This window comes from Lotus japonicus, chromosome 1 (assembly GCF_012489685.1).
Source record: "Lotus japonicus ecotype B-129 chromosome 1, LjGifu_v1.2".
Classification (NCBI taxonomy): domain Eukaryota; kingdom Viridiplantae; phylum Streptophyta; class Magnoliopsida; order Fabales; family Fabaceae; genus Lotus; species Lotus japonicus.
This window is the reverse complement of record NC_080041.1, coordinates 29,555,073-29,565,843: the sequence shown is the minus strand read 5'-3', so window position 1 is coordinate 29,565,843 and position 10,771 is coordinate 29,555,073. Positions and strand designations below refer to the sequence as shown.

The 10,771-nt window shown below is 31.2% G+C and overlaps 2 protein-coding genes across 2 annotated transcripts; one reads left to right on the top strand and one right to left on the bottom strand.

Annotated features, from left to right (window-relative positions):
- Positions 1-282: 282 nt before the first annotated feature.
- LOC130734345 (GDSL esterase/lipase ENOD8-like) lies at positions 283-4,715 on the bottom strand. The gene is made up of 5 exons (XM_057586710.1): positions 4,406-4,715; positions 1,982-2,191; positions 1,715-1,884; positions 1,010-1,274; positions 283-896 (listed from the first exon to the last, which is right to left on the bottom strand). The coding sequence occupies exons 1-5, from the start codon at positions 4,647-4,649 to the stop codon at positions 628-630; spliced, it is 1,158 nt and encodes a 385-aa protein (XP_057442693.1). The 5' UTR covers positions 4,650-4,715; the 3' UTR covers positions 283-627.
- A 2,676-nt stretch (positions 4,716-7,391) lies between these two features.
- On the top strand, positions 7,392-10,109 carry LOC130732185 (uncharacterized). The gene is made up of 7 exons (XM_057584293.1): positions 7,392-7,541; positions 7,640-7,907; positions 8,016-8,085; positions 8,174-8,295; positions 8,377-8,461; positions 9,955-10,017; positions 10,106-10,109. The coding sequence occupies exons 1-7, from the start codon at positions 7,392-7,394 to the stop codon at positions 10,107-10,109; spliced, it is 762 nt and encodes a 253-aa protein (XP_057440276.1).
- Positions 10,110-10,771: the final 662 nt, after the last annotated feature.

Here is a 10,771-nt window from a genome sequence, read left to right as displayed (position 1 = left end):
TCTTTCGATTTTGAAGAAAATGTTGTTGACAAATGTATATACCAAAACGTCAGTGGAAGTAATTTCATGTTGTTTTGTCCTATATGTTGATGATATCTTACTTACAACTAATAAATTGGGTATGATGTATCAAATGAAAGAATATCTCTCTAAGAACTTTGAAATGATGGATATGGGAGACATTCTATGTGATCGGCAATGAAATATATCGGGATAGATCACTAAGACTATTGGGATTTTCTCATAAAGCTTATGTCAATAAATTTCTTGAGAGATTTAACATGGCAAGTTGTTCCTCTGGATTTGAAACAATTCAAAAAGGGAAAAAACTTAGCCTTCAGCAAATGCCCAAAGAATGACATAGAGTGAAAACAAGCTACACTATAAGAGAAACTTCAATCCTTATGCATGTGTGAAAGAGGGATCCCAACAGAGAAACAACCTTCATCAATTCTTCTCAAATATTCTGAAAGGAAAGACTATGGTTTCTTCCTCATCTAACTCAGATGGTATGGAAATCATGACTTTCAAGATCATGTATGTTACTTTATGTTTCTGCTTTAAGTTTTGTATGATAAATGATTCTCCGTTTTTAAGTTTTTCAGAACAAATACAAAAAAAAGCTCCTTAACTTTTAGTGAGATTTCTGCTACATGACAGGTTCAAGGGAATGGGTGGATCAGAGAACGCCCCAGTAGATGTTAAATCAAAGACAACCTTGTTAGCTGCCTCGGTAAAGTGGGTTCCATCCCATATCACTCTAGAAGATGGCCTTTTACATGAGCCCACAAATATATTATTACCATTTGCATTTATAGTTGTTCCACATTGAACTCCATCGTCGTAGTTGTATTTCCCACCATAGCCACAACAAGTTATTAGAGGTTGCTCAAATCCTGCAAATTAATAAAAGCTTTCAATCTTTAAAAAAAATATTGAAGTTTCAACTAGTAACATTCATGGTAGAAAAGATTGAGAATAAGAATATGATAATTTTAATTTGACTCACCGTATTTTTTTGGGTTGCTGAAAAGAGAGTACTTTGGAGTGTAAACATCAACATATATAATTGAAGCTAGAGAAAGGTTCCCACGAAGTTGAGCTAAGGCTTCCTTCAATATTTGATTGAAATACTGAGCAACTTCATTATATTTCTTTGCACAACCATAACTATCTCTTTCAGCGGACGGGAATTTAGTCAAAATGGCAGGTAGACAGCCAAGTGGTCCTGTGCTGTGTATCCAAAATGATCTAGCTCCCAAATTGTATAAATTCTTGATCACCAAATTACATTCAATTAGAATCAGAAATTAAAAAATCATCTAACTAGGTAGAATGTTATGACTGAATAATTAAATTAGTTTGAAGAAAATATAGCATCAATATTGTTAGTCCTAAGATAATTAAAATTATACTCAAAATTTACAAATATTTTTTATTAGTCTTCTCAGACGACATTTGAAAATAAATTTGGTGATAAATGATATACTCCTTATTTAATAATTTTTAAATACTATTTTGGAGTATTCAAATACTATTTTGGAAGACAAAATATCATCAAAGACCTTTAATATCATTTTTATCATGTTTAACAAATTAGTTTTGTATATGTGTTAAGGTACCCTTTTACCCTTTTTCATTGCATTTTAATTGGCTTGATAAAAATTTCACTTTTATCATTCATGAAGTAATAAATCAAAGAGTGATTGGCTACCTTGATATGTGTTGTGAAATTGTTGACTATATCAGCTACAGAATCTTTGGCTTGTTCTATAGTTGTATTATTAGAAAAGCCAATAGTAAGATCATTTTGACCAATATCAAATGTGTATAAAGCTCTTGAAAAGTACTTTTCTTTAGGCATCAACCTTGCAAACAGGCCACCTGTTAAAGAAAAATTGGAACAAAATCATGCAAAACTGTGTTAGTCAAAACTTAGAACCACCAAAAGACATCAATGAGAGATAAATTCAAAATTAACCTTGATGTCTAATGAATTTTGTTTTGGATATGAACTCTCTGAACTGAATGTACTGAATTCCAAGGTAGAATGGACTTGATCTACCGTTAGGTATAATACTATTGGGGATTCTAATTGTGGATCCCGCTGTTGCAAAATTTGCACCATGGGAAAAGTTGGATCCCAAAGAGTCAAGATATGCATTGAGATATGGAAATCCAAAATTCTGAGCTGAAATTACAAAATTATGAAACAAAGTTAGAATTAAAATCCTTCACTTCGAAATAATCTGGTTGATGACAAAATTAATTGCTGGATTTTGTAACTAAGTTATTTAGGCATGAAATTAATTTGATTTGAAATCTAAAGGAATAATATTCGCTCAAGTTGTAAGAGTTAAAAGATATGTAGGTATAAGGGTAGGAATTGAATCCGGCAAAGGATAAATCCCCTCCCTGGAAAAAAAAATGGCCAATAAAAGAAATCATGTGTATTAGGTGAAAAATTCACTGATGGCCTTAAATAATTTAAATTTCTCCTTGACTACCCTTCTTGTCAGTCCTCTGTCTATAAAATTTAAGATGCCCCGTCAGTCCTTCAGCTCACCTAAAATCTTTCACCCAAAAAAACAGGAGCTTGAATGAGAGGTAAGAAATAATTATTGGCGGACACAACAACCCCAACTGTAACATTTTCAAGAAAGAAACAGTGAGAGGTGAAATTAATAACTTCATTGGGAAAGAAAGGGAAATACTAGCTAGGAAGAATAATTGGGGTGAATTATGCATGAGAGATGAAAGCCACAGCAAACCAGGATTGTATATAGTGCTAGCTAGTTGCTAGTATTGAGAATTGAGAGAATTGATGAATTGTTATTCAGTAAAGTGAAAAATGAAATTGGTAATTTACATCAATTGCAATCTTGCTTTAAATACACACTCTATTAGTGTTAAAACTACTGCTAACAAACTAATAACTAACTGAACTACCTCTAACAAACTAGTAACAAACTAGTAACTAATCTAACTGCCTAACAAACTATTGTTAGTCTGTATTAGCTAGCTATACTTATTTTTTTCTCATCATGTATATCCGTAAATTTTATGAGATTAATGCCCTTATAGCTATTACTATATTAAGTGGGTCTGTAACTCTAATAAATCCTTTTCTATACACTTATACACATGGGATGGGACACCCGTTTTGTCCCTTATTTATTGATTTATTACCTTTTGCCTTTTCAAAAAAAAACTTATACACTTTGATCAGAAATTAAACGCTCAATTAAATATTTAATGGACTCAACTATCTACCAAATTTGTCGAAACTTGTTGGTTACTAGTTGCTACTATTGTGTAAAGCCAATCCAATACTATGCTAATATTGACAAATGTATATATATATAAATAAAAGAAAAGAAAAAATTCTTTCTAAGAAGTGCAGTACTCTTTTAGTATTGAAAATAAATAATTTAACTAAGTACTAGGGTGTCCGCGCAAGTAACAAGAATTGAGAGACATATGAGTTGGAGAGAAAAAGTTTAGGGATCAATACTTGAAGTATGTAATTTATCTTTCTGATATAAAAAAGAAGTAAATAGAGCACTCACTTAAAATGTTAGTACTAATAGTAAATATAAATATCTATTTTTTTTTGAGAACCTCGAATTTTTCTTTATCATTTTATCTACTTAAAATTATTTCCATACTTATGTAATTTTTAATAATTTAAAACTAGACTATTGTAATTCTTTTATTGTTTATGACTTTCTACTATTCAGTCAAACTTAAATTGTTACCTATATAATTATATACAATTTAAAAATAGACTAATATATATTAAAAAGAAAACATTTTTTTTGAAACAAAGAGAAAAAAACATTAACTTTAGTTAATTTTGTAACAAAAAAATCATGTATTCAGTTATAAATAGATGAAAAATAATAATTTCAATAAATTAAATATTTTTGAAAAACATAAAATTAGAGAATAATAAATGTTTGAAAAATATTTGTGTTTTTTTTTACAAAAGTATCATATATTACTATTACTTGCCTTCCTCTTGTAGGCAAAAAAAAAAAAAAAGATATTACTATTATTCATCTCACATCAAACAAAAGATAAGAAGTCTATTACCCTGTTAGACACTACATCTATCACCCAAAACCTTAAGGCAATGATGAGTGTATGAGTCCTCTCACTTATAAAGTGTCCATCTCTCCTCTAACCATCAAATGTGGGACTTCTTTACTCACACTTAACATCTCAACAAAATCAATTATGAATAAAAGAGAAACAAATGAGAGAAACTAAATGATCGTGATTAGATAGAAAGAAAAATATACATAAAGAGTAAGTGAGTTAGAAATAAGATTGAAGAGAATGAGTTAGAAATAACCATAAGTGAATTTAAAGTCCAACATGATAAGGGAAAAACAATACGTACCTATAAAATCAAGGATGATTCGACCATCAGAGAACCTTCCTGTTGGTCTGCGAAAATAAGTCTCTCCAAATGGTGGTGATGTCGGTACTCCAAAAACAGCAGCCAAGCCTCCAGTGTCTGAGTTTGAGGCACCAAAGTTAAAGATGGCAGGGAAATCACAAGCTTTTGTTTTTGTGGTAGCAAATACAGGGTTCAGTGTTGTGAAAAGAAGCATAAAAACAGAGATTTGACTGAGAAACTCCATAGAGCTTAGATATGAATGATTCAGCTTTGTGCGAAGGAGCCGTTCTTATACTTGACTTGAAGCAAAATTTGACTTTTTCTGATGGCAAATCCAAAACTTTGATTCGGACATTAAATTGGATCAGAATATATATATATATATATATATATAGATCACTATTATGATTCTATATTTCTATATTAAAATAGCTAGTAAGAGGTACGTTCATTCCCATAATGTACATGTAATAAGTAATTCCCAACCGGTGTCCTCATTAATTTTCTGCATCCTTTTATCTTATCTTTTTACCTCTCATGTTTAAATTTTTTAAAAAAGAGTTTAATAGATATGCACTGACAGTGTAAAATAGTTTTACACAGTCATCCAATCAAAGCATGCTACATAGGAGAGATAATTACATTTGACTTTAATTTTAATTAAAAGAATAAGATATTTCCTGATTTGGCGGGATTCAATTAGATGTCTGTGTAAAACTATTTTACACTTTCATTAAACTCCTTAAAAAAATACATCTTATGTTTCCAAAAGAATTATTTTTTACCTTTTAGTTCAATCCTACACAGTTTGCGTGTAGATCGGATAACATATATTATAGACGAGGATAATGTTTTGTTAAGACTTTAAATTCACGAAGATACATTGTCTTATATCTGTTGATATTTTAGGATTAAAAAGCCTTATGGAGGACAATGAGATCTCAAACTTATCTCAAAGTTTAGTGTAGGAGTATAAGTCAAATTAATTGCCTTATCCAATTCAATGGTTTAGATTCATTTTCTAGCATTTTAGTATTTCTAAGAAAAAAAGATAGATTAAGAGGATCATTGGGGTTTATGAGGATCATTTCAGGTCTTGATTTCTAATTGTTTCTCTCGGGATGCTCCTGTTTTTGGTTAAGGGGTTTATTTCTGGCTTTTCCCCTCCGTTTCATGGCTGTTTGTTTTGCCCTGTTTTGATTTTGTTCCTGGGTCTTGGTCGAGGGCTTCTAGGTGTAGTGGGGTTTCTTTTTGTTCGTCGAGTTGCTCCCTTTTTTTTGGGCTAATCTCGCTCCCTAAGGGTTCTGTCCTTAGGGGTTTTTTGTGGATAATAATACTTAACCTTTTATCTTTCAAAAAAAGATGACGAGGAAGAAAATGACGTGAAAGAGGAGAAATTGAAGTATATATAACTTAAAAAATTTACGGAGACTAAAACTAATACGAAAAAAATTTGAATGGTTACTCTCAGTTAACTAGGCTCGGTACTAAATCGTTAATTGATCAAATTGATGACAAATAAACAAAAGATTTAATTTTATTAAAAAAAGTTTCTCAAAAGTAACATTTTAAAGGTTTTAAAAACAGTTTAAGAGGTAAGAATAAGCGGACATATAAGTTGGGAGAGGGAGATCCAGAGGTAATATAGTTTATTTCCAATGTACAAAAAGAAAGATTTGAATTTTTTTTACTCAATATGATTCAACCTATAAAGTCAAGGATGTCAAATATAGGGTTGTTCGTTCAAAACAAAAATTACAAATCTATATACTTTATAAAAGAGAATCCTTATCCAAAAGAATTAGACACATGACATTTTTAGAATGATTTTCCTCCCACCCATTTCTCTTGCTGACAAGTGTCACAACCAGGGAGACTTTCAAACATTAATTATACAAATCAATTTCCCTCTAATTTATCACTTATTAAATTGTCACCTATTAAATGGCCTCTCCCAACTAGAATTCATGCACAGCCCACCAAAAGCCCACAACCATGAAACAATTAAAAGAGCCATATTTGCAAAAGAAACACAAAAAAAGTTCAGATGGTATTAATCACGTTGTAAATGAGTGCGTTATAATTTCTTGACTTTTTAATTTTTTACGAGTAAATGATGGAATTGGCCTGTTTCAGATGGTATTAATCACGTTGTTTCAAAATAAGAAAAATTGGTAAAATAAAACCTAATTTGTCACCTATTAATGAGTTTATTTTGGAAACAATTTCGGTCAACAAAAAAAAAAAACTTAATTGCGGACAGAATTTTAAAAGTTATTTTTTTTAATTTCCAGCCGTATTATTTTTTAACCACAATTAGTGTTACAAAATTTACTCCATAATCTTTGTTTTATTGATTTTTAATTATAGAAACAGTTAAAAGAAAATAATTAAGGAATCAATTAAGCAAATTGTAGTTACAAAATAAATCCATAATTTTTGTTTTATTGGTTTTTAATTATGGAAACAATTAAAAGCAAATAATTAAGGAATCAAATAAGCAAATTGTAGTTACAAATCTTTAATTAATGCATTTATTTTGGTGTTGCTTAATTGGTTGTTTCTTTTATAAAATATATGATGGTATTTTCAAAAAATACTCAGACTTTCCGTAATAAAACGCTGATTTCCTGTGAATGGAATTAGAAATAAATGCGGAAAACCAACAAACGCTGATTGCCTGTGAATCGTGTGTGACACGGCCGAATATTGATTGATTTAGCACTATCATAGAAAAGAAATTCGAAATTGACATAAATTATAACATATTCTAAACGCATTTATTACTGATTTGTGTGAATGGAATTAAATGTATATAAGGAAAATTGTTGACCGCTGCATTTATTACTGATCAATCATTGGGAAAAAAATTCAAATAGTGAACCCTACTTTCAGACTATATATACTCCCTCATGTGCCATTTCTCCTCCATCATTCCCAGCATTTTCCATCATTCCTTGCATATTTCAAATTAACCTTTTTTCTGATGGCTTCAAGAATCGACGATCTGGCCAAGATAGATGCCTCCAAAGAAACCTGGACAATTGTTGCGAAGGTCAATCATCTATGGCTAAGTCCGAGCCTATATGGCTCAAAGATACCCTTTTCAATGGATATGATACTTATGGATGACAAGGTATAGTTTAGTTTTTTTTTTTTGAATCAGTCAGTTTTAATGTATTTTTTTCAATGCATTCATAAATTGCATAGTTTGTTTATTTTTTAAAATTCCAGGGCTGCAAGATTCATGCTATTGTTAGGAAGACTTTGATTTATCGATTTCAGTCTTTGCTAACTGAAGGAAAAGTATACCAGATTTCCTACTTCGGTGTTGGCGAAAGCGGACGTGATTTTCGCCCAACCGAGCATCCATTCAAGATCAACTTTGATATTCAGACTTCTGTACGCCTGCTACCTAACAAGGCTATCAACATAACACCGTACTCTTTTGTTCCACTTGCTGACATAATGTATAAGGACCTTGATACATCATTCCTTATAGGTATTAACTCTTCCGTAGCCTCTTGATTTCTTCAATAATAATTATTAATTTTTCTTACATTTTTTTACTTTTTTTCACCGGATGTAATTGGAATTATCACGGGAGCAGGTGGAGAACAAGAGTTTGAAAAAGATGGTACTAAACAGAAGATGATAACAATAGAGCTTGACCAAGATGGGTACACCTCATGTTCTTTGCTTATTCAAATCATCGATCCTAATTTTATGTATACAAAAATTAATTGAATTAACTATTTTGGTGATTAGGGTTCGGGTTGAATGTGCATTTTTCGGGAAATACGTTTCTGAAGTCAGTGGTTATCTTTCATCTGTTGATGCAACCAATGCTGTCGTGGTTGTACAATGTTGTAAGATCAAGCCATTTAAAGGTATTATTTAAATTTACGGAGGTTACTAAGATTGAAATTGTTTTAACGTGTTTAATTTTTAATTTGTATTTTTTTTTACAGGTAAGACTAGCATCCAAAATGTTTATGGTGGTACTAGGGTTCTTTTTAATCCTCTGATTCAAGAAGTTGGCCCTCTCCGTGCTCGGTAAATTATATTCTGAAATATTTATCCCAAAAATTGTATATTTATTTTATCAATTTTTTTAACAGTTATTTGAATTAATTATATGTACGGCTAATCCCTAGGTTTCGTGAATCAAATGATCAAGCAGCACAAATTATTAGTTCACTTCAAGACTCTGCCAAAAAAATATCCCTTGAAGAAGATTTTCTGAAAAAAAAAGTGATGGGAAAACCATCGACCAACTCAAAGATCTTGCTGAAGTATATTGTTCACTTCATAACTCGACAATATTATTTATGTCCGTCCTAATAACATCTGTTACAACTATTGATTAATGCATTTTTTTTTCAGAAATCATTTTGTGTTGTACTTGGTATTGTTAAGTATATTGCAGAGGGTGTGGTCTGGCATTACCCTGCGTGCAAGTGTAGCAAGAAAGTGTATCCGGCCGATGACATGTATTTTTGTGAGCCATGTAATCGTCACGTTGTTTCTCCATCTCACAAGTTTAGAATTCAACTAAGGGTTATGGATTCAAAAGACACAACTACCTTTGTGTTATTTGATCAAAAGGCGTCTGCACTGCTGAACAAGTCATGTTCAGATTTGCTTGAAACTTATGTATGAATTTAGGTTAACTGCCATAACATTCATCACTCATTGAGATTCCTCCAGATCTTCTTATTGAACTGTGTAAGGATCCCTTACTTGAAATAGTAAATTTTTCATATCCGAAACTTTTGTTTAATTTGGAAAAAAATTCATTCTTCCAAGAAAGAGCAATCCTTGCACCAAAACTTGAAAGTGTAGAGGAAATCAACAACTTTATGTTAGTTATGATTCCTGGCGAGGAAACAGAGTACTTGAGTTGTGATACTCCATGCAAGTCCGATGAAGATTCGGGTGTTAATGCGGAATGGCTTACATCTGAATTCTTAAATGATTACAAATGCTCCGAAATTTCAAACCATCAAATTAAACTAAAAGTCGGTGTCTCTATCATGCTCATTCGAAACATTGACCAAGCTGCAGGGTTGTGTAATGGCACTCGAATGATAGTCCACTCTTCGACTAAATATATAATTGTTGCTACTGTTCTAAACGGAAACACGATGGGAGAAACAACCTTTATTCCAAGGATGAGCTTAACTCCATCTAATTCTGACATTCCATTCAAATTCCAGCGCAGACAATTCCCTATTACTTTATGTTTTGCAATGGCTATAAATAAAAGTCAGGGACAGTCTTTATCTCATGTTGGACTGTATTTGCCAAGACATGTCTTTACTCATGGGCAATTATATGTTGCACTATCAAGAGTTAAATCTAGAAAAGGTTTGAAGATACTAATCCTAGATGACCAAGGAGTAGTTTCTAACACTACCCGCAACGTTGTCTATCAAGAAGTCTTTGAAAATATTTGATATGTAAGTGTTGTTTTTTACTACAATTTTGTTGGGTTTTTATTTTTTTAAATACCAAATCTGATATGTCTTTGTTTTAATTGTTGACAGTATAAATAAAAGTCAAGCAGCTTATTGGTCATCTAACTTGAAGGATAATTATGTTGCTATAAGGTTTGTTTTTAATTTTCAAATGATATATCAAGTTCATCTTTGTATTGCTTACTAATTATTACTCTGATATCTACTTTTTCCATTGTAGGTAACGATGATCAAATATTGAATTGGTAGCAAATTTCAACTTCAAGTCTGAAGTCATTATCACTGAACATGGACAACAAGTTCTATTAAGCGATCATGTTGTTGAAATTTTTGAGATTTTTTAATTTGTTTGTTTTTGCAACACATTCCGTAAAAACTTGGATTTATAATATTGTTCATGTGTTGACATCGGTAGGCCATACAACGAAATCTATTTAAAATTTTTACGTTGGTCTATTCACATGCATGATTGAACATACTCTCTGTTATTTGATATGCTACATATATATCTACAAAGTAAACTTAATCGCCGTGCAACGCACGAGTGAAAATGATTAGTATATTTAAAGCACCTAAATTTACATAAACTTTAAGAAGTGTAAACCTATTCTACAACTAATGTGCAGTAGTATGTTAACACTGTGTGTCCTGCAAGCTTTATAGCTGTTTATTTGCAGTCAGCTAATTCACAGGAAAATAATAAATATATGTAGCAATTTGGCAATTAATACATTAACCTTTCCTAACCAATTCACATCTTATTAAATAATTTAAATAATGCATTCTCAAGACTATAATTCTTCTCTAAATTACTACAAAATGTTGGCAATTAATACATTACCCTTTCCTAACCATTTTTCTTATATATGTGACTGGAGGGTGTAAA